This window comes from Coccinella septempunctata, chromosome 1, assembly GCF_907165205.1.
Source record: "Coccinella septempunctata chromosome 1, icCocSept1.1, whole genome shotgun sequence".
Taxonomy (NCBI): Eukaryota; Metazoa; Arthropoda; class Insecta; order Coleoptera; family Coccinellidae; genus Coccinella; species Coccinella septempunctata.
The window spans coordinates 47,461,902-47,487,781 of record NC_058189.1 but is presented as its reverse complement, the minus strand read 5'-3'; the positions used below and the strand labels follow the sequence as shown (position 1 = coordinate 47,487,781).

Here is a 25,880-nt window from a genome sequence, read left to right as displayed (position 1 = left end):
TACCAAATTTTTGTTCCTCTACGAGAGGGAAATTTGAAATAATAAGTATTTTTATACAGTAAAGTAAATACCGAAAATGACTTGCTACTCACTCTGTTTAGAAGAAAGGAATGTTGATCACTTGCATGATAATTGAGAAAAAATTAAGTATATGGATACGGCATGTTTTTGAAATAGGATTTTATGATATGTTCCATTGAGGTAAAAAATTTTAAGAAATAAAAATGTCGTAATAGGAGAATAAGCAATTCTTTTTCTATGAATTACCACATTCAATAATAATTTACACCATTTGATGCCAGTATAAGTGAAACAACAAACATTACTCAGATTTCTTGAAAATGTGTCATATTTAAATATTCTATTTCATTCTATTGAAATACTCGTGATTCGTGCTTCCAAAAGTAAGATTCTTCCCGAAAAGCTTCTCGTTCCCATTTCTGCTTCTGTGAGAATCAAGTTGAGAACGCGGTAATGCCATGTCTTGGAGTTGGGATCTGAGATAAGCCCTCCCTTTAACGCGATTGTTGACTAAATCTCAGTATTGCGACTGATCCATTAGTAAAATCATAGGGAAATAAAAAACCACCTTGAGAAGCAGTAATGCATTTGGCCTTTATGACAGGTCATTTAAATTCGAAAAATTTATTCGATTTAATCTCATAGCACAGACCGAAAACTTAATCGTTTTTTAATATTGTGGAACAATTTTCAACCACATGAATATTTTGAACGTGCATGTTGATAAGAATATACCTAAATTAGAAACAGCATTGTAAAACAGCATTGTAAAATGTTGAATCAGAAATTACACCAACTCATGCAAGTTCATAATTTATATATACGAGAAAAAACAATTATAAATCATATTCCTTCTGCGAAATACGTCATTATTTTCAATAATATGTACAGGTTCATTCAAGACGAGCAGAGTCGGTGCGTTTATAAGGGGATCTACGGCAATAGTTTTTTGAAAGAGTTATTTTCCCAAAAGTTTTGGAAAGTGAGACTTGCCACGTTCAAACAGAAAACATTTAAGTATACTACATTCACTTTTATGAAAGCAGTCGGTTGGCCATGGAATAATTTTCTCAAGTTTTTGTAACTAAACTGGAGTAAGGTTGGTACACTTGAAATGTCGTTCTTGTCAGAACCATAGGCAAATAATTCCTCTAGACCACCAACAAGGAGGAAAAAATTTTACGATACAATGATGTTTTTACAGATATACCCCATTCACTTTTATCAAAGCACTCGACCATGATATAATTTTCTTAAGTTTTCGTAACTAAAAAGGGGTAAGGTTGGCACTCATGAAATGTTGTTAATGTCAACAGGACGTTACCACAGATGAGATGTCTAAAAACATGGCGTAAGTACGCAATCGTCGATTTTTGAATGCAATGACATTTAACCAAATAGAGAATGAGAGATTTGGTCACTATGTCATTTGCTTCGTTCTATCCTTATTCTATCAATAAAAGTCCAATGATACTCTCTCGTTTTATTTTGTTTTGCGTTGATGATTACAGATTATATTAATCTGTGTTCCCGAATCCCGATGGATCAACGAATCTAAAAAAAAATAAACTGGACCATTTTGTCAGATGTTAACGAATATTTGTGATTCACTTTTTAATTTTCATTTTAAAAAGATATCTGCAGATATTTCAACAGTATCGAAGGATTCGAAGGAGTATTATTATTATTTGAACCGGGTTCGTGGTGGCTCGATTTGCCTTTTGGGAACTGCGACCATGTACATCTTTTATTCTCTACCCTACTCATTCATAGGAATCCAAGAAGGTGGTAATGGTGTTGATAAAACTGACAACATCCTTAGGGGCCTAGGCCGTTACCTCAGGACTATCCGGGACCGGTTTCCCCATATGAGTGGTTCTTGGGTCCGCCAGCTCTGGACACTTCCATACCATGTGTTCAGCTGTTTCTGCTTCTGATCCACAGAGCCTACAAATCTCATCTGCTGACTTTCCCATACGGTACAAATGATATTTTTATCGACAGTGCCTTGTCAGCAGTCCCACCATCACCCGAAGCTCAGCTCGTGAAATCTTCAGCAGTTTTGTGGTGTAGGTCGGTGAAATAATCACGAATTTCTTTGACTGAGTATGTCCAGGAGTGTTTCTCCAGAGAGTTAAGGTCGATTCATATTATACGTTCCGCTCAGTTCAGGCCGGCGGAAGGATCATTAGCCGTTGACGGAGGTTGCGTTCATATTATCAGTCACGATCGTCTCAGTCACCTTCCGCTTCGTGTGTCGTGAATCTTCGGTTGCATTCGAATCGACCAGCACTTGACACATGAAGCCTTTCATTTTGATCAAAACAGTACAAGAAGGACCCTAAAAATATTGTTAAAAATTTGGGCAGATTGTTTGGACCAAAATATGGCGATAGGACCAAATATACCTCAATAAAATATTGCTGTGGAAAAAGATAGAGGGAGTTAAAGTTGAATTTTTTATAAGGGAAGAGAATAATATTTTCTTCAAAGTTCGAAAGTCGTTTATTGAAAGAATTAGGAAAGGCATAGAAGTAGGGGACAGACACGTAGAACATTTAAGTTTATTCTTTTCATGTTACATTGTTTTTAATTATGCTGTATCGTCGAAATAAATAAATAAAATAAATAAGTCATTAATTCAAATCACCTTCCGATGCTTTGAACTGTTCAATTGTGTTTTTCTTAAAAACGGATGAAAAAATATACAGTGAAATTATTTGCAAAAAACGAAGAAAAAAAATCAACTTTAACGCCCTCTATCTTTTTTGCACAGCAATATTTCATTAAGGTATATTTGGTCCTATCGCCATATTTTGGTCCAAACAATCTGCCCTTAGCCTATGTCTCAATAGTTATGAATCATTCTATATACTGTGAAAAATTTCGCAATTAATACAAAAAAAAAGTTCAAAGAAGCTCTCACAACAAAGGAAAACCCTCGATTGACTGAGCTGAACTGAGCGGTTGCTTATTCATATTATACGTTCAGTCTCGTTCAGTCCAACCACGCCCTTCAGCCCATCCGCAAAATATTCTCTGGAAGAATACCGTCGGACGGTCGTAAGCGTGCCGATAGGTGCTGAAGGGTCGGAGACGGATAGTATGAATTAGTCCATATAAAACACATTGAAAGATATTTTGGCTGAGCTGAACTGAACTGAGACGGACGGATAATATGAACTGACCTTTAGTCTGTTGTTCAACTCCCATTGTTGGACCGCTGCCTCATATTGGTATTTTCAAAGCCCACAGAAAGGCTCAGATCCAGCAGATGTTAACCTGGATGCAAGTTCATCGGCTTTTTCATTTCCTTCAACACCACAATGCCCTGGTGCCCATAGTGGAGTCACTTTGTTGTCTCTGACCAGTTGCTTTATGGTATTACAGCACTCCCATGTCAGCAGAGATCTCTGGCAGTGTGATTCCAGGAACCTCAGCGTGGCCTGGATGTCAGTGGTGATATAGATAATAGATATGCGCCCCTTTGAGGTTCATTTCAAGACACTCCTGAGCGCATACGTAAACAGCCAGTGTCTCAGTCTATAAAATAGAGTGTCCACTTCCCAGGGCTTTAGAGATCCTCAGTTTAGGTCCATATTCGCCAATGCTGGTGCCCCTTTCTGATTTTGATCCATCAGTAAACCACGTGGATGACTTTTTGTCTAAACGATTTACGAAACTTATTTTACTAGGACGGTTAGCAATGACCGTTTCGAAGGGCGTTTCGAAATCGAAGATGATTGGCATAACATCCGATGGTTTTGCCAAGAGGTTTCAGTTCAGTTGATCCAATATGCTCATATGTCCAACCCAGTTTCCGGGTAGGAGATGCCCAAAGGAATATTCCTATTGCTTCTAGCAGGCTACATTTTCCACATATAACTGTAGGAGAGTACATACTATTCCTCTTCAAGATAATTTCTGTTGACAGACTGTATTCACGAGGAGGGTAATTCATTCAATAAGATTTCAATGAAACACAGTTTATTGACGAAATATTCAATATATTTAGTTGACGGAAATGGAGTTTTCACTCGAATAGATTTATGTATTTCTGTTTTTAATACATGCTCACAATTCATATCCCGTATTTCCAATACAGTTGAATATTGCTGAAGTTGCCATCAAACTGTTGGCTGAATTCGTCCCGACTGTTCATCTAAGATTTAGTTTCGCCTCTAATTCAATAACAAAGGGTGATAGTTCACCAACACCGAATTATTGGCTATAGTTCTTGATTGAACATACAGAAAACTGAAAGACATATTGAAGAAATGAAAGTTCTACACTCTTTCTCGAACCTAGTACATTTTCATACACCCATAATCGCTTATAAATATAGCACATTCGTAAACCGTACAAATGCATGTATTCAAATTATTTTCAATTATCAATCGACAATAAGCTGTCAATTTTCAAAAAGCGCTACCTACAGTGGGAAAAACGAAACTTATTCCATATTCTCAAAATATGTCTAAGTCTAATCAGTGAATTAACCGGAATTAACCATGTTTTTAGATATCTTAGCCACAGCTTATAAGATGATATAACAAAAATGCCGAAATAAGTGATTGAAAAAAAGAGAAGACAGCGAGAGTATCACTATCAGTGGTACACTGAATTGAGGGCTGCTCATTCAAATAGTAACCCTGATATTTTGAATAGTAAAATATATTGATATTGATATATTCAATGTAAGTAACTTTATATTATGTTCCTTCTACGTGCGGTGCCCCATTGGGCTGAACTGAGGCCTCCTGACCCACTGTTCATCCGCTTGTAGTTGGAGAGATTCAAACCCTGAGACACGCTGACAAAAAAGCCACAAGTCGACAGAGAGCAGTCCTTCTCACCATAGGAATTATGGGTGTTCTGTTTGCTAGGTGCTCTTCAAGGTTGCTACACATCTGTAATTTTGTTCATCAACAAAATATGTTCAACCGTTTCATCAGTGCTCCTGCACCAGCGGAACAGGGAACAGCCAGTCAGTCCCATTTTATTCAAGTGTTTATTGAACAAATGGCCAGTAATTACTCCAGTCACTAGGCTCAGTTGTTTCCTCTCAAGAGCCAAGAGTTTTTTGACCTCAGGTACAGATGACGGTTTCTCAATGAGAAGCCTCGACCACTTCTCATGCTCCATTCAGAGGAAAATTCTTGACAGATGTACGACAGATAGGCAGCGCATGTCCCGGACCAAGCTGATCGGGCTCCCGCTTAGCAAGTATGTCTGCCTTCTCGTTTCCCGGAAGTCCTTCGTCCGCAGGACAATAGATAACTTACACAATGTTATCAGAGCCCAGCTCGTGCAGAGCCTTCCTGCATTCCTCTACTAGGTGTGCGTTAATCCTTTCCCCAGGAAGGGATTTCAGGATACCCTGTCTGTCACGACAAATATAAATGTGTTTACCGGAGTACCCTCTACGGATATTCTCCAGTGTGCAGGCCAGAACAGCAAACAGTTCAGCCTGCACTATGGAACAATCATTCCCTAGGGGGATGGACAGATTGAAACGAGGTCCCACAATTCCCACTCCAGTCCCTATGTTTGATCTTAATCAGCGACTTATATTTTGGCTGAATGTTTTCACAATGAGATAAATAGTGAATGTAGAGGATGACAAAGAATTTCCTTTTATTGGGATACTCATAAAGGTGGTGGCACTTGAGGATTTTATTTTTAGAAAAGATCTGCAACGGCAAATTTGAAAAATAAACACTTTAGTATTAGAAAATAAAATATAAATGGAAACACACAGTACTCCTTCCTTCTTTTTGTTTTTTGTACCTTAGTATCAGTTGTGAAGCCGACGATGGTAAATCGGGATTTACTCGAGCGTCGAGGAGATCTTGTGGATTTTGAAGATTAGATGGTAGAAAGAAAAAGGTTCTATGATGTATGCACTTTCAGCGGTGGGGAAAGCGTCTGCAGGGTCTCAAAGATGTAAAAAAAAGTCGTCAGGTGTACATACTCGGATTAAGATACTGTATATGCCCTACGTGTCTCTGATATGAATTCATGCTTATCTGACAGTTTGCGTGGTGGGAGTGGCTGTACGGAAGAGTTGAAAATGGTAAAAAAAATTTCTATCGTGTCAGATTTTTAGAGGATATGTTAATTGGACCCAAAGAAAGCTTCTTCTCGAGGGACTGACAATTTGGACGTGACGCAAGGTCACAGCGGTCCTTTGAAAATGTACGTTACTTGTACATACTCGAACGTGTCAGATTTTCATACAGATGGTAAATCTCGGTGTTGTAGACGTGAAGACCCATTAATCTGATACTAATTAGGGGGGGTGTTCTTAATCTGGCACTTTGAAAATGATAATAATGCTTTTTTTCTGAATATTCCTCTGCCTGTACTTCTAATCTTTTTTGTATTCATTATGATAGTTGTAGATAATAAAATTCTACACAACTTTTGTCTGAAGCAATTTTACCTGGTCTTAACCGTTCTCGAGTTAGAGGGCGATAAGGGGCCACACATGCGAAAGTGCAAGATCAATTTAGAATCCCAGTCTAATCTAAACGCATCCAATTTTCAAAATGACAAGGTATTTCTATGATGACAATTTCAAAATTAGTGTCTGACTGAACCTTAGAATGTACTATTTTCAACGAGTGAATTTTCGCTTCAGCATGTATAGCTTAACACCTCGCATTATTCACCATATATCTCAAAAACGTTTGAACGTAGAAAAAATTGCTTAGGACAAAATTTGTAGAAAATTTCATGCTCTACAACTTTTATGATGAATGCGAAAAACATTTGAAGCCCAGGGGAGGAGATAATTCAAAAAAACTGATTTTTGTGACCTTTATGGCCAATTTTTATTGTTTCGGCTTGCTAAAACTGACAGATTATATCTTTTCCATCATTCTTGAATCATTAGCTTTAAAATAAAATAAAAACGCCACCGCGCTCGAGAATGTACACGTGACTGGTTTACTGGTTTTTTCTTGCAACTTTGGCGCCCACCCAAATATTTTCGACACGCTTAAATTGTCAGATTAAGAGAATATATATTTTTCCGCCGACCTCTTAATAATAGTACTGTTTAACGTACACGAAATTAGCTGTTAATAAACCCTTTTATTGATTAATTTCCTATTAATGCATTATTGTCATGGGTAATCGAACATAGAAGTATTCAGCAGCTTCCCAAATAATTATTTCATTTTTATGTAGCATTGATTTTCGTAGTACCTAGCGGGTGAATTGAGAAGAGATGAATTGTGGAGGTTGCAGAAAAATTATGATGGTTAGGGAGTAATCAATATATCTATTTACTACAACTCCAGCTTCCACCAGCTCCACACATTCTTTAACAGATATAATAGGGACTGATATCAATGTGATTTACTCAAAATGTCACAACTCGAAAATGCTCTCTATGGACTTCTCGAATTGTTCGATCGGCCGCATAAATATCAACATTCCGATATGAGCATAGAAAATTTATAAGGTGTCAAATTTGACTATGTATCGATAGAAAATTTTTGCAATCAAGATTTCACATTAAATTCGAAATGTGGTAGACGAAAAAATCTTGTAATCAACTCGTTTATTAATTGAGCGATTAACCCTTAATAACCTGAGTTATGATCACTATTCTAATTGAATAAATATTCTTTATAGAGTGTACAAGACAAAAACAACTCAATTTCTGTTTGAAAATTGTATAGTTTTTGTTTGAGAAAAATGGTGTTTCATATATGTAACGCTAATAGCTACAGTTACGGAGAAATAAAATAGATTTGCCAGTGAAATTTGCGTTACATATGTGTAACACTAGGTTATTATGGGTTAATGATCTCGAACATTAACGTGCTCGCGCTCACACGTTAAAATATCTCAATCATTAATCGCTTTTATCAATGACCGTGTTGATTAAATAACTATTTCAACATGTAATTAACCACATATATCTTAATCTGACACGCTCGAGTATGTACAATGATCTTTTCTGACAGGCTGTCCTAGACACTGTCTTAGACCCTATATACAGGTCTAATTTTTTGTAGAGGTACTCTACAGGGTCCAAGGTATCCTCCCTTATATTAATCTGACACGCTCGAGTAAATTTCCCTCTTCGGCTCCCCAACTATATTGACAGTCATTATATTGACAGTATTGACACAGTACTTAATCATGCTAATGAATGTGGAATAATCTGCACAGGAAAAGGAAACCATTCCCTACCACTGCATCAAATGCATTTAATCTTTGTGACTTTTAACCATCATTGATTCTTCTCAAGCAACTGCATATTATTCATCAATGAGTAATTTTTGTTTAAGAGCAAAAATGAATATTTTTAAAAGCTGATCTTGTATAAACGTTTGAATCGATTGAAATATATTCTGGGAGGATTCTGCATTTCCTGAAATTTTTAGAAAGTTCATTTTGTTCATCACACGTTTTCGATTTCATTTACTTCCTGACGTTAATTCACATTTCGACAAAGACATAATTACTGAGACTTTTACGTACAAAGGAAAACATAACGCTGAACCCAAAAATGTTTTGACAAGCGACATAACCTCACATTACTACTACTATAAAGCGTGGAATGTGTCGAATTTTCGCCGTCAACCGAGTGCTTTTCTAAAAGTGAATGGTGTATGGTGTATATATGTATATAGATATATTTCATTTACATTGTTTTCCATATATTATGCATTGGTGTTTTATTTCATCCCAAGGTTAAGGTTCGAAATTTTTTTCAGATCTCCAGGCAGCGAGGATGCAGAGTCGTTGGAGAAAAATGACACGATGGGACCACCTTCGGGCAGTTTCGTCAGACATAAGATAGTAGTTATGGGTGCTGCTAAAGTAGGCAAGTCTTCCATTATCACCCAGTTTCTTTACGGCACCTTTTCGCCCAAATATAAACGAACGGTGGAGGAGATGCACCATGGTGATTTCAATGTGAACGGCGTTCATTTGACGTTGGACATTCTGGACACCGCTGGTTCTTTTGAATTTCCCGCCATGAGAGCCCTTTCGATATCATCTGCAGATGCCTTCATTTTAGTCTACGACATTACTGATTCCTCGTCGTTCGAGGAAGCCAGGATGTTGAGGGATCAAATTCATGAGACCAAAGGTACTTCTAGTGTACCGATCGTTTTAGTGGGGAATAAAATTGACCTTATGGGAAATAGAGAGGTGAGTTATGGTTTCATACACATTTTCACAAAATATTCTTTGTCCAGAATTATTGAATGAAGCGATCATAATCTATTTTTTCTTTGAGTATTATGATATTGATAAATCACTTGTGATTCATGAACCACAATTCGTTGATCTATGGAATTTCCGAATCATTCAAAATAGTTTTCTATTATAACTGTAAAAAGAATCAGCGAACCCTCATACCAATAGGAAATCAGTATAAGCCCTTGCTTTTCAAACGATATACAATGTCCTAATATAATATAATAGAATTTCTTTTTCCGCGTGAAGTTGAATAAATGCAATGATAAAAATTAATATATAGTCCATTCAAGAATGATTGACATCTCGGGTGGCTATGGAAAATTGAATTTAAGTTGGTAATAGCCCATTAGTTGAGATTTTGTGTTGCGGAATTTAGGTTGGTATTTGGAATAAACAGTGCACTATGCACCATTGAACTTCTTTAGTTCAATGCTATGCACTGACCGAAGATAATTTGAATTTTGTACTGCTTTTTTTGTTCTCAATTTAATCGTACAAATTGAAAAAATAATTGTAACAATTTTGGATGCTGATTAATATGCTCTGAATTTCAATATTTCTTCTTTTCAAATACTATTCTAGGTTATATTTATATATTCTAGTTCTGTGATTGAAACTATAGAAATTATGGAATATCTTTTGTGACCAGATATTAAGCTGCGTCTGGACTTTCAAGTCCTACTGGGATGTCAATCATTCTTGAATGGACGATATCATAATATGTTTTGAGCTCCTAGTAACCAAAAGTGATATCAAATGTCACAATTCCAATGAAATCTGAAATCCATCTCTGTTATCCTCTTATCAAGGGTCTTATAAAAGGCTGCATGTAGATCCGTCGAGATACAATTTTCGAAAAAAAGTTTTTTGAACTTCCCCCAATATTTTGATCGTAAAATACAGTGGTGAATTATTGAACATTAATTCTGGGACACCTAGGTGGAAAAAGGGCCAACATATTGTTTGCCCAAAATTAATTGTATTCATTTAGTGGAAACTACTGATATCTCTTAAAATATGAAGGTGGGTCACCAATATCGAATATAACACTCATTGATTATAGTTCACACAACAGTGAAATCATTGATTAAACAAGAAAACAGATCTAAGTATACTCTGAAACTGGCACTCGTAAATCATGAACTCAAACTTCTCAAATGAATGACTATGACGAATGTGAAGTGAAGGTCTGTGGGTAAAAACCTAAATACACAGTATAGCCAGAAAAAAAAAACAACAATTCATCATCAGCAGTGGCCTGGTCTGTCAGTTGGATGCCTCTTTTCACATGCGAATTGTAAAATGGGAAAACGAAGGTTATTTCCACAGGGTATTGCAGTTGATCAATTTATGCCCTCTCACAAAAAGTGGAAATTCCATGTTATCATTTTTCAGTGACACCGCTATTTATGTTCAGATTTCACGATGAGCATTGGTTTGAAGGAAAAACGTTCATAGGAGTAGGTGAGGTTTTATTTATTTTGATTTGAAACTTTTTCACAAATAATGAGGTATCGTGCAGGCCCTGTTGAAATCGATAAAAACCCTATTATAGTGAGTGCTAAACTTTAAAGAGTTTAAATTGATTTCGATTTGAAAACTTCTTCACAAATAATGAAGTATCTTGCAGACCCTGTTGAAATCGATAAAAACCCTATTATAGTGCGTGCTCTAAATTTTCAAAAAGAATAAAATTTTCTCAAAATATTTCTTTCGCGTTGGTTGTAGTGAATAATATAGGGTCTTTGTTAATGAGCGTCGAAGTGGATTTTTTTGAAAGACAATGGTCTTTAATTTGTAGAGAAAAAACTTATCCACACGTTTCTGTTAGATCCATAGCAGGAATAGCAGAATAATATTGCCATTACTGTTGTTAAACGGCACAAACGTTACAATTTGTAAGGTTATTCTCCTATTTCCGTGGCGATGAATAATCATCTATAATGCTACAATGAATAAATTGCATACATGTAATAATACAATAATATGAAGGAAAATAAAAAACTATTTTGTATACACTGCGCAAAAAAATTAACGCACATTCTGAAAATCTCAATTTTAATGAAAGTTAACTCTACATTGACTTTATAACTTATTTTTTATGTTCTCTCGGGAAGGTTTTGAACGCAACAAGACACATTAAATGGAAGAAAAATTCAGGATTTCACCCAATCTTATGTGAAAGAAGAGAAATGAACAATTTTCAAAATACTGAAATGCTGATAAGTGATTTAATACTTGGTATTTCCACCCCTTGCGTTAATTACAGCTCGGCAACGACGGTTCATACTCAAAATGAGTGATCTTAAAATGTTCTGATCTAATCCTTCCCAGCCTTCTATTGAGGTTGTCCCAAACCTGCTCAATCGGATTGAGATCTGGACTTCTTGCTGGCCATTCCATTCGGGAGACTTCAACCTCTTCAAGGTACTCCTGAACGATGCGCGCACGATGGGGTCTGGCATTATCGTCCATAAAAATGAAATTTTCACCAATGTATGGGGCAAATGGCACTACATGCTCTTCAAGAATGATCCTTATATACTTATCAGCATTCATAGCTCCATTATCAACAACCACTAGGTCTGTGCGAGCAGTCAAAGATATTCCAACCCATACCATAATCGATCCTCCCCCGAAACCAGTAGTATTCAGGAAATTGCACTGAGCATATCTTTCGAGATCAACTGATTTTAGAATGGAGCCAATACATTCAAAATCTGATAATATCATCTTTTTTTATTCCTGCTGGGAAAAAAAACATCTGTATTGAAGAAAACCGTTGAAAGTGGATAACATATGCATGCATAATTCTGATAAATAATTATCATTGAGAACACCTTCAGTTGTAGAATAAATTTGAGATTTCCATAATGTGCGTTAATTTTTTTGCGCAGTGTATGTATGTATGTACTGATGTAGTAAGGTGTCAACAAACTGCCTGAAATGGCAGTAAGCAAGAATGCTTTAGAGCGATAACATAGTAGAGAAATTAACACAATAAAGATTCTACCTGGTAGGGTTTGCAGGCTTAAAGAAGGTTCCCTCTGTTATAAACGCCTTGAAATCAAGGTTTAGTATCAGGAGGGGCCTCCTCTAGCTGTTCGTAGTGCTCTTACTGCATTCAGCATTGTATCAATGAGATTGTTGATGAAACTCTGAGGAATGTTTTGCCAAATGTCCGACAAAGCATTTCGACTTGGTTTATGTCTGTGGTGGGTCAGGTTAGCCTTGTAAGTGCTGTGACTTTGCAGACATGTTCAATACAATTTTGGTCTGGAAAGACAGCGCGCTCCTCCATTCGGTTAATGCCATCATTGAGTATATATCCATACTCAATGATTTCTATGAGGTCGTTGACAATTATGACCCAAAGTGGACTCGCATTATCGTCGATTAACATAGAAATGGCTGCCGCAAAGGAAACAATAACAGGTTCTACATTAAAAACAAGATACGTTACCGTTTTCATGGTTGCGTCTGAAGATCAGATGGTAGACAGAAAAAAAAGTTCTATGATGTACGCATTTTCAGCGGTGGGAAAAGCGCCTGCAGGTTTTCGAAGATGTAAGAAAAAATCATCAGGGGTACTTACTGGAGCGTGTCAGATTAAGATACTCCATATGCCCTACGTGTCTCTGAAAATAAATTCATGTTAATCTGACAGTTTGCGTGGTGGGGCTGTCAGATTTTTAGAGGATACGTTAATTGGACCCAAAGAAAACTACTTTTCGAGATATTGACAATTTGGACGTGACGATAGGTTACAGCGGTCCTTTGAGAATGCAAAAAAATCTTTACATTCACATACTCTAGCGGGTCAGATTTTCATACAGATGGTTAATCTCAGTGTTGCAGACGTGTTGACCCATTAATCTAACAATTATGGGGGGGGTTCCTAATCTGACAGTTTGAAGTTGATAACAATGCATTTTTTAATTCTCCCTTCCTGTACCTCTAATCGTTTCTGTATTCATTATGAAAGTTGTAGATAATAAAATTCTATAGAACTTTTGTCTGCAGCAATCTTACATACTCTTAACAGTTTTCGAGCTAGAGGGTGATGAGCGCAAGGAGCTTAGCCATACATGCGAAAGAGCAAGGTCAATGTAGAATCCCAACCTAATGTACAGGGTGGGCAAATTTCGATGTTTTAGCACTACAGCTTTTAAACCAGGGGAGAAAGACAAAATCTGATACCCCATTCTCGTTCTCTTTTTCTGAGAAACTAACAATAGTAGTAGTCAGTTGTGGCCACTTTTTTCTGTTTTCGAGTTATAAGCAAAAATTGGAAAAATGGCGATATAGAAATAAATTTATATCTCCGCTAATACTGATGATAGAGCTCTGAAATTAAAACATTATACAGGCACTTTTTTACTTAGAATCCAGTGGCGTGCTCGCCTATTCAGCAGGATTTTCAATTGGAAATCATAGCTTCGTAATTACGAAGCTATGGCCCAAAGTTATGTCGCTTTATTTTGTACTTCGTTTATATCGATCACAGATTACAGTCATCTCTGTGTTCCTGATCCATCAAAGAATCCAAAAAAAAATGAACCGGACTATTTTCTCAGCTGTTAACGAATATTTGTGATTTACACTTGAATTTTCGTTGTAACACAACGAATCTGCAGATAATTCAGAGGAAGGATTCGAAGGAGTACTACTATTTTTCTTCAAGATAATTTTTGTTTGACAAATTGTATTCGTGAGGAAGGTAATTCAATATGATTTCAATAAAATACAGTGGATTGGCGAAATATTCAATATATTCAGTTGACTGAAACGCAATTTTCACTATACCTACTTGTGAAGAATATTTGAAGAACAGACTCGAACAGATTAACCTATTTCTGTTTCTTAACACATGCTCACAATTCACATTACGTATTTTTCAATACAGTTCCTTTATTGCTTAAATATTGCTGAAGTTGCCATAAAACTGTTAGCTCTATCCGTCCCGAATGTTCATCTGATTTGGCTCTGCCTCAATTTCCAACAACAAAGAGTGATAGTCCAACAACACCGAATTCTTAGCTGTATTTCTTGATTGTCCATACAGAAAACTGAACGACATGTTCAATAAATTAATGTTGTACGATCTTTCTCGAAAGTAATACATTTTCACACACCAATAATCGCTCATACATAAATACAGCACATTCGCAAATGATTCGCAAGTCGTAGGAATGCATTCAAATTATTTTCAAATATCAATTTACAACTGTCAATTCCTAAACGGCGCTACCTACAGTGGGAAAAACGAAACTTATCTCTTATTTTCGAAGCGGGAAAAACAAAATCTAATCAGTGCATACACCATGTTTTTAGACATCTTAACCAAAGATTATAGAGTAGAAAGATAGGAAACGCCCTCATATCGCTAGTACTAAAAACCGACTACATTTTGGCCAGTGAAAACACATTTGACAATGAGATGGCGCTGAAAACGTATTATCAATACAGAAAAACTGTTTAATAACAGTTTTCTCTTTTATAATTGAGGGGCGCGAAATTCGAATTCTATTCCTTGTATTCAATTTCAATATTGACGTTGTTGAGACCAGAAAACAAACATCCTGAGCGACAAAACAAAAGGATGGTTTTGTTTTGTGACCAGGATGTTAGTTTTCATCTGAACATTGTTTGGAATCGATTGGTATCAATGAAATACGCTGTTGGATGTGATAAATTTTTATTTGCAATCTATAAAAAATTTACAAAAATTTGAAATTATGGACAACGAATAGAGCTTTGACTAGGATACAAGAGTACATGGTTATCTGCTATAGTTACGTGAAAGGTGTTTTTCTGTGAAAAAGTTTCGAATTAATAAACTGGATTGAATTTTTACAATTTATATCAGAAATTGATATGAACCAATATTCAATTTACCGTCAGAGGATACATATTTCCGTTACTTACATATTATTTACAAAATTTTCAGAACCACAATTGAAAAAAACCTTACAGAGGTATACAAGCCTTGTATTCAAGCCCGTCAGTATAATTTCTTCATGCTTTTTCATGATTTCTTCATAGTATGGTCACGACACAATATACAAATTGATTGACGAATGAACACTCACTATGATAAAACTTTGACTTTCCAAACAACAATTTGACAGTCACCCGATTCCCAAATCGAAATCCATAAAACTTTTGCATTTCTGAATATATTGAAGGCAATTTTGAGAATCTTTGAATGGACGTGTAAAAGTCATAATTTCCCCTAAATGAGCCCTTCATGTAAGGGATGCTTCCTGCATACAACAATTCACATGGATAAACAGTTCTCAATCGACTTGCAGTAAAATGTTCATTGCACATGGTGTAGTCAGTAGTGTTTGCAGGCCTTTACGCCCTGAAAATTTTATCCACTTCGTAGCACTGAAAACAAAAATCAATGAATGACCGAGTCACATGTTACCAGTTGATACTTACATTCCCATTTTCCTTAGTAAAATTCGTTTTATTTGATCCACAGTTCTTCACCATACAATAATTTTCGAACGATATTCTGAGGTTTTCGCCAAGAAATTAGACAAAAATTTCAATAATCAGCAACTAGAACGGGCTCGGAAAACAAAAGGCGATACGAGGTTGTCTATGGATACGAGAATCAAAACATTCAAAACCGGTTTGATCAAAAGGGCCATTTGACTCTGACATCTCGCAAAATTTCATATGTCCCTCGAATTAAAATTTTAACCTTAGGGCCTTAAAAACACATTTGAAACACAGATGGCGCCCGCATCACTGTAGTCGCTTCGTTTCCTATCTTTCTACTCTATAATCTTTGATCTTAACTGTAAAGAAGATAGTAACAGGAACATTTCCAGAATTGCATTATTTACGAATATGTCAATCGGACCACAGCCTTCTAAAGGACGGCTAAGATCGGACACTTACAGATCGATCGTACGCTACATATTTGTAACTTACAATTGAAAAGCAGTATAAAACCATAAGACATCTGATTTAACGTATGGTAGAAGAAGTAACGGCAGGACGAATGTTTTCTTTTTACTTTTATTATAATTCGAATACTTTCCGGGAATCCATTGCTTCCTGCAGAGAGAGCACGGTCTTTTAGCGCTGAAATACGAAGTCAAGGACCCTTTGTGTTTACTGTTTATGTCAACAACAGAAACAGCGACTCCTTTATTCTTCTCAATATCGTTGAATTTTCCGGCCTTTTCATAAAAACCACGTAGATCATTCAATATAAAAAAACTTCTTCTTTGTATCTTTACTTGTACCTGGAGCTTTACTGAAGCTTATTTGATTGGTTTATGGTAGACTGTGGATGTTGTTATTATTTTTCGATAATTCGAATAAGTTGCCAGTGAATACCATTTTTTTATTTGAATCTTAATCAATTAAATGCATTTTTTCGACGGTTCGGAACTCTTTTGGCTTTGTCAATTTTAAATTTCTGGATGAAGATGAGGATAGTCCAAATTTCCTCGAGGTATATGTATATAAACGCCTCATTGTCACGGACCACTTTGTGAGGCAATTCGCAAAATTCATCAATGTCTGAAATTCAATTCCACCCCAATTTATTCAGCGGAAAACTATGATATTAGATATGAAAGGGTCCGCAACGAACGATAGAATAATGACATTATTTTCCCTTTCATCATCAATGAGATCATTGGTTTTCAGTTTTTATGAAAAAAGAAATATTTTGGTGGGTTGAACCCTACTTTACATTCAATCAATAAATGAAATGAAATTATTCATTTCACGGACAGTGGAAATCATATGTCATATGAAAATTTTGTATTAACGAAATTGAAGTGAGTGAAAAAATGTAAAAAAAAAAACGATAGAAAAATTCAGGGAAAAATTCTCAGATATACCAACTACACTGCGCAAAAAAATTAACGCACATTATGGAAATCTCAAATTTATTCTACAACTGAAGGTGTTCTCAATGATAATTATTTTTATCAGAATTATGCATGCATATGTTATCCACTTTCAACGGTTTTCTTCAATACAGATGTTTTTTCCCAGCAGGAATAAAAAAAGATGATATTATCAGATTTTGCATGTATTGGCTCCATTCTAAAATCAGTTGTTCTCGATCAATTCTAGTGATCAATAGTTTTTCTTTCGTTTGATTTTCTGCACTCGATCGCTATGCAACGCGAAAGACGCAATTTGACCCAAGAGGAATGTGCCCAAGCGGTAGTTTCGCGAGAAGAAGGGTGGACACACACAAGAATTGCAGAAAGGTTTGGATACAAGTGTGTCCAGAATGTTGCAGCGATTCAGGATGAATGTCCGAAGACCAAGACAGGGTAGACCACGGGTAACAACTGCCATTCAAGAACGTTACTTCGTTACTACGTTTCTTCGTTGAGGCAACGGTTTGCAACCGCTCGCCTCCTTCAAATTCAGCGTGAGCAAACTCATGAGGTGCAAATTAGCACTCAGACAATAAGAAATCGCCTCAGAGAATATGATTTAAGGCCTCGTGTAGCGGCAAGAGGCCCAGCTCTTACCCCAGCCCATCGAAGGGCGCGTTTGGATTTTGCGAGAGAGCATATCCATTGGGAAGAGGCCGATTGGGAAAGAATTCTCTTCACAGGTGAGTCTAGATTCTACCTCTACCATTGTGATCGACGTTCCCTTGTATACAGACGTCCACATGAAAGATATGCTCAGTGCAATTTCCTGAATACTACTGGTTTCGGGGGAGGATCGATTATGGTATGGGGTGGAATATCTTTGACTCCTCGCACAGACCTAGTGGTCGTTGATAATGGAGCTATGAATGCTGATAAGTATATAAGGAACATTCTTGAAGAGCATGTAGTGCCATTTGCCCCATGCATTGGTGAAAATTTCATTTTTATGGACGATAATGCCAGACTCCATCGTGCGCGCATCGTTCAGGAGTACCTTGAAGAGGTGAAAGTCTCTCGAATGGAATGGCCAGCAAGAAGTCCAGATCTCAATCCGATTGAGCAGGTTTGGGATAACCTCAATAGAAGGCTGAGAAGTTCAGAAAATCATCCAGCTACTCTTAATGACTTAGGAATCCAACTCGGAGAAATCTGGGAAGGATTAGATCAGAACATTTTAAGATCACTCATTTTGAGTATGAACCGTCGTTGCCGAGCTGTAATTAACGCAAGGGGTGGAAATACCAAGTATTAAATCACTTATCAGCATTTCAGTATTTTGAAAATTGTTCATTTCTCTTCTTTCACATAAGATTCGGTGAAATCCTGAGTTTTTCTTCCATTCAATGTGTCTTGTTTCGTTCAAAACCTTCCCGAGAGAACATAAAAAATAAGTTATAAAATCAATGTAGAGTTAACTTTCATTAAAATTGAGATTTTCAGAATGTGCGTTAATTTTTTTGCGAAGTGTATAATGTAGTAATATACCTACACCTTTAATTTTATCTCCTTCAAAGCAAAGAAAATGAGGTTCAATTACTCGCATAGCAACAATTCTCAATTTTAATAAATGTATCTATACAAGATTTTCCAACTGATAGTGTCATCTCTCATAATCAGAGATTTAATATACGAGATCTCAAGTTGAATTCACCCTCTACTATCATTATATTGAAAAATCGATGCAATTCAGCAGAATCGCCCCATTAGATAATTTGTGTTAAATTGCATCGATATTATTCATTCTAAGGCGTCCCAGGCTTGAACAGTTGAGGGTTTCACCCTGGATGAGTCTTGGACTAGCTCGAAAGACGATGCGCCTGCCTGGTCTGCTTGAACGCTGATTAGCTTGATTAAGGATTCTGGATTTCTCGAGGCAAGGCTCATCTTAACAGCTCACTTTTCCAGCCGCCAAAGGAAAGCATGTTTATGAACAGAAAAAAACCAAAAAATCATTCTTTCTCGGAACCACGCTCAAAAGTTTCGTTTGAATGTCAAAATAGGCCTCTGAAAATATGAGCCCCATTAAGTTGTCCGCATCGCATTTTTCGATTTCCCACAAGAAAAAAAAAATTTTTTCTAATTTTTATAACTAATGAACGATAAATTGCATTGCAATATATTTTCTATATTTTGTGGAGAATTCAACGCTCTACAAAAAAGGTCTGACGTAATCTTTCGATAAATGAACTTATTCAAGGTCAAAGTTTGATTTACCCCTTATGGCCCTAATTTAGCAGTTTTCTTTGAAATACTCCCAAATTTATAAGTTTTTCAAAACAAACCGAAAGTTTATTTCTAAATTCTCGAAAACAAAAATTTCAAAAGAGTTAACTGTCATTGAAAATTCGTTTTAAGTACCCCGTCTATCTTTACTAAATAGTAGTATATATATTTTGGCAATTCATTCATAAAAAAGGCTAAATTGAGGGTAAATTAAACTTTGACCTTGAATAACTTTCGACCGAGGTTGTTTATTGAAAAATTACATCAGACCTTTTTGTAGTCAAATTTTGCATTAAATTCTCTACAAAATATAGAAAGGATATTGCAATGCAATTTATCGTTCATTAGCTATAAAAATCAGAAGAAAATTTTTTTTTCCTATGTTGTGCTTATGGAGAATCGAAAAGTGCGATGCGGAGAACCTAAAGATTAATATTAAGGGCTCCTATTTTCCAAAGTAGCCTATTTTGCCATTTGAACGAAACTTTTAAGCACGGTTCCGAGAAAGGATCATTTTTTTGTTTTTTTTAAACGCCCTAATGAACACATATACAAGGCGTTTCGCCTAGAGTCCATTAGACGTATCTAGCAAGAGAAAAAAGAAAGATATTCTCCTGCAAATTTTTAAATCGTAATGGATGACAGTGATCTATTCAATTGAATTATTGAGCCAAACTTATTTTTTGGATTCTTTGTTCAATTTCAACTGCAGTTGATTTAAGCTTCTCCAAGTACCCAAACCTCATTATCATTAGTCTAAAAGTTGACGTCTTGAATGAATTTTCCCTACTGAAAATAGTTGCAGTGATGTAAATGTGATATCCTCAGAGAAAACTCTCCAGATTCTACTTGTTGTCTAAGTTAATCAGAATGTTTTTCGGGGTAGTTATCACGAAAAAGTTCATTTTCTCAAATACAGCACCCCGTATTTACTTAATAGACCATTAGATCTGATTCAAAAACCTCAATCCTATACCTAAATCTACTATTCAAGTTATAAGGGTTTTATCGATTTTCTCTTTAAATGCCCTATGATTGTCGGAAACCATAAAATCAATTAAATTCTATGTTCCGATAAATAATTTTGAATTCCAACAATTAAAAAAAAAATATTATTAAATACAAGAAGATATATATAGCTATAGTCCATTCAATAAGTGTTTCCCAATAGGCCTTTGAAGTCCAGACCAAGCTCAATATGTGGTCACAAAAGATTGTCAGTAATTTTTGTAGTTTCAATAACAGAACTGGAAATTATAAATATAACCTAGAAAGGTATTTGAAAAGAAGAAATTTTCAAATTCAGAGTTTATCGTCAGTATTCAAAATTGATACAATTATGTTTCTAATTTGTATAATTGTACAGCAGTACAAAAGTCATCGTCTGTCAGTGATATAGATTCACTTATAATAGGTCTATAGATCAATGTTTATCTTCGATATCTCCGAAAGTTTCCATTTTAGGTACCTATAGGGTTTATCCAGGTAATCCCTTTCAGAATCGACTGAAAAAATAAAAAATATAGATTGTAATTTCAGGGGATTTCAGGGATATAGAGTAGAATCGGTGTGTTTTAAATGGGACACCCTATATATTTTTCAACTCAGTTTGTCAGTCGTAGATTTGTCGATAAGTAATCCGTCTCCAGTATTTCAAAAATGTCAGATATTCAGTTTTTCTGCTTCATTCTTGACATTGGACAATTCATATCTATATATTTCTGATTGATTTATGGACTTAGTTCATTTTGTGTCTTATGTGTTATTTTTTCCAATGAAGATACTCCCCCTCTGAAATGGTAATTAATTTCTATGATCCGTTATCCTTTACGAGTATCACATAAAACATAAAAATTACCGAAAATGTGACTCGAGAACGAATCATCTGCTTTCTGAAGATCTGAAGATTTTTCTCTAAATCTTATAGTTCTCGAGATGCTCTCGGTATGACATCAAATTTGGGGCAGCCTGTACATTTTAGGCCCAAAAAGCAAACAAAGTTATAATATACTACATAATGGAAAAATTGAAAATGGTAAAGATTTTTTTGAAAAAACCTCCACAGCTGTATTATTAAAAAAAATTTTACTGTTTCACAATACTTAAGGGAGGAAGTTCATGTCGGAAATCGCAGCATGCAAATACGTACGTAATAGATATAGGTACATATAATGTGGAAACTTTATTGTTCATGGTGTATAGGTACATCAAGGAGTCAACAATCCGTGTATTAATTAGCGTTTGTTGGTTTTTTTCAGTATAATCTCTGCCCTCATGTTTTGCGAACAGCGAAGTGATTGTACCATTTTATTTTTCAATTTCCAGATTGACACCGCCACCACAGAGTCGGTTGTAACGGTTGATTGGGAGAACGGCTTCGTAGAAACATCGGCCAAGGAAAACATAAATGTTAGCAAAGTGTTCAAAGAACTTCTCGTCCAGGCCAAGCTGAAGTACAATTTGAGTCCAGCTTTGCGCAGGAAACGCAGGCAGTCCCTTCCTCTCCAATCAGGCGTACCACCGTCAACACCATCCCATAGCGCTATGGTTCCTTCGGCTGTACAACTACAACATCTACAAAACATAAGGGATCGTCACGGAAAGAGAAATTCATGCACATTATCTTAAGAAGAGTTGAAACCTCTTGGAAAAAACCCAGTAAATCTCATTCACGGAAGAATACCAGCTGTTAATTTTTTGTACAACTAACGGTTTCTTATTTTACATGGTTGAATCTTAGCCATCTATGGAAGGTGCAGATTAAAAATCGTAAACTGAAAGTTCAGAGGGTTTTACAGTTTTAATTTCGAAACAAAACACTCTTCTGAGTAGCCGGATTGAAACTGACCTCTGAAATTCTACTGGCCCATCACTCATTGCTGAATGATAATTGGAAATTTTCCAAAGACTGCTTGCGAAAGATCTCATTGTTTCTAATTCTGCCTTGAAAAGTGTAAAAAAGCAATATTTCATGCCTTCCTTGGTAGATGGCTATAGTTGAATCAATAGGGTACTCAGAATTTTTCGTTTTGTTCAGATAATTTACTTACCTAATTCCTATAATTTTCGATAAGAGAATTTTCAGTTATCAACGAATTGCTTATGGATATTAGACTTATGAAGCCAGACCCAGTTAATTACTTTCTGTTACAACTGCTTAAATTCTTCACTTCTGTTTCCAAACTTATTCCTTTTTTTATGAAAAATCGAATCATAAAATGTTTCAGGCCGATTTTCTTGAAAACTGTGTTTTATAAATATAGAGTTTTTGACTGAGGTGACCGTTCCTGAAGAACAATCGACAAGAATTTCAAATTTTGTGAAAATATCTGTGGCATACAAATTGGGGAAGAAAATTTACTTAACATGCAGGGAATATCTACAGCTAACATTCAACAAAAAGCGCGACTGTTTTCGATTGAATCGAAATATTTCTTTCAACCTCAACACCCCCTGTTTCGCGAGTGAGAAGAAAACAAATGTTCACAAAAAATTAATTCATTAATGGTGGTCTATCTATACTATCAGTTCGTGACATCTACTCTGGACACCCAGTGTATGCATTTCAAGGATCTTCATCTAATTATAAGTTTTTCTTTTTGTACGGTCGAAAATAGTATTTTATATTGTTTTGATTTTCGTTAATAGTCAAAAGTCTGTTCATTATTTTGTGAATCACGAAGGAATCTCGGAATCAAATCTTTATGAGACGTGTTTCGGTAGGAAATGTTTGAATAGGAAACAAGAACGTATTCAGTCTTATTCCTACATGTCATAACGGCATGCAAAAGTGATGCGATTAGGTTATGGTTACAAAATGGCGTATGCGTCGGTTCGGGTTGAACGATGATTCCCATTGTTATAAGCCAGTATTAGGGATAGGATTCAAGTCCGTTCCTTTTTTTATTTTATATTTTTTCGATGAACTCCCCGTTTCATTTCAAATATTCATTGAATTCAGTCTCGAAAATTGTCTAAATAAAACATATTATTGAAAAAGCTCTCATTCCCTTTGATCTCAAAATGAATCCAGAGAAAAAAATGTAAATAAAAGTATCATTTAACATAACAAAGTGTTCTAATTCACGAAGATATATAAAATAAAACTTTAAAACATATATCGCAAAATACTTTTGTTATCAGGATGCCTTTCTGAGTTAGGCCATATTTAGGACATTTGATACACATACACCTGCATCAGGAGTCTTTAAGGCGGAAACAGACTGCTATCACGTCACGTGAGCTTACGTGTTATCATGGGTAGTCATGTCACATCACGTCAAAAAAGTGTAGTTCAAAGTTAGTACATCTACATGTATTTTAATGAATTAACAACTGTCTAGAGCCACACTGATTGTACCATTGCTCTTTTAAGCATGATTTCACTTCAAATTCAAAAGATTCCGAACATGATATGACATGAGCTCACGTGACGTCTGTTTCCGTTTTACCAGTTATATTCATATCCAAAGTGATAGTTGAAAATTCTCATCATGAACTCTGTTCAACACATGAATAACTAGAATATTCATTGATTCAGAAATTGTCTTTTCATTTAGTTATGGATTTTTCGAATGAAAGTTACCATCCAAAGACAAAATTTGAAAATAAAAAAACATTATTTTTCATTTCAATAATTTTCTTCATTATACACATTCCTCATAAGATAACGCACATATCTGTCAAGTTTTTTCTTTCAGTCGCAATATTTGTGAGAAAAAATATGTGTATGGATATAGGTATATTCTCACAAATTCAAGATATGAAATAGATAAAATCCAGTTTATTCTAACATTTCTTCATTTTATATCTAGAGGAAAATGTTTTGTGGAACCAAATACAATAACTGTATTTTCTTATGGACGTGGTAGGTGTTTAAACAGGAATTTTGAATTTCTGTACTGCAATTAGGTATATCATTTCAAGAATATTAATATGTAATTGAAGTCTGATCTCAGGGGACCTTTCTGATCATTTTCTAGAATAGTTCCCATAAAAACTGAAATTTAAATTATGTATTTTTTGACAAGAAAGCATCCAAATATTTGTCTTATATTGAAAAATTCAATTTGTATGTGTATGTTTTTTCAATACTGCAAATGAAATTAATCATAATGATTTGTAAACGAAAATTGGGTCGTATTTAAATCATCTTTGAAAAGAGAGTACTATCTGCATCCTCTCAATCAAAAATTATGCTGATTTTCAGTTCAGACTATTATAGATTGAAATTTTACAAATATCGTTGTTTTCCTCAATGGCAATACTAACACTTCTGATAGGATATAAATATAGTCTATTCAACCAAAAAACTAAAGTTTCCTTTTACTGGAAACGTTATATATTTCAATCAACCATTACACAAGTACTTCACTAACAAAAAAAATAATACAAAGTTGAGTTAAATTCGAGTACGGGTGCTGTCAGAATTATTCACCATTATATTTCATGAAATTTTTCTCATGACAATGAGAATCTCTAACACCAAATAAAGGCTTATGCTGCATGGTATTTCGTGTATATGGAATATTACTAATAATCATATAAATTGATATAAATTACTTAAAGTAATAATGTAATAATCAAAGTAACTATAAAATCAGTACCCAAGTCAATTTATGTAGCAAACATAATATAGAATCTTTCTTCCATAGATATCTTTTTATAAATTGGTAACATATAAATGTAATCAATATTATACCTATTCAATCGGATGTGATGACTTGAGAAATTAAAAAAATTGAATAAAACTGCGAATTATTGAAAATTCCCCAAAATCATATTTATACTGCCAACGCTTAAATTGCATAGAATTTTTAATGAAACACCGAATTTTCACTAGAAAATGAGCTCGTTCCACTTGTACTGAAAATTGGAGGAATGATATCTGTTTAACTTATATATAAATTCATTTCACACCAATAGTGGGTAATTCAATATTTTCTACTTTCGAACTGAACAAAATATATGTGATAAACTATCCGACGAAATTGATATCTAAGCTACACTGCTCAACTATTGATATATCGATTGAAATTCCCAGTCTTGAAACAAAATCAATTAAAAAATTGAAATAATTGATTTGCTCCTGCTTGAATTCTTGCACAAATTTCTCAGGAGCAAATCAATTATTTCAATTTTCTAATTGATTTTGTTTCAAGACTGGGAATGAAAACCCTAATTGTTGCCTGACAATAAACGAAAAATAGAACTTTAAAATAGTAACTTCGTAACTACAATTCAGAAGATTCTTTAAGAATTCGTCTGATGAAGGGATCTAACAGAGACCCCGAAACGTTACGAAGTTACCATTTTAAAGTTCTATTTTTCCTTTATTGTCAGGCAACAATTGTTGATTTGCATTTCGGTACCTGCATAAATAGGTATTGAAAAATACTGGAATTTTGTCCTCCTAGTTATCGCTAACACCTTGAACTTTGTCCTCGACTAGGAGCTGCCTTGGCAGATCTGCTATTCTGTTGT

General features: G+C 35.2%; 1 protein-coding gene across 2 annotated transcripts in view; it reads left to right on the top strand.

The window, feature by feature from the left end:
* Positions 1 to 25,147, top strand: part of LOC123313572 (ras-related protein Rap-1) — a 171,973-nt gene extending 146,826 nt beyond the window's left edge. For both annotated transcript variants that reach the window (XM_044898524.1, XM_044898518.1), the window contains exons 3-4: positions 8,757 to 9,198; positions 21,723 to 25,147. In XM_044898524.1, coding sequence (XP_044754459.1) covers positions 8,757 to 9,198; positions 21,723 to 22,025 — 745 coding nt within the window. In that variant the 3' untranslated portion in view covers positions 22,026 to 25,147. The remainder of the gene's footprint in view (positions 1 to 8,756; positions 9,199 to 21,722) is intronic.
* Positions 25,148 to 25,880: the final 733 nt, after the last annotated feature.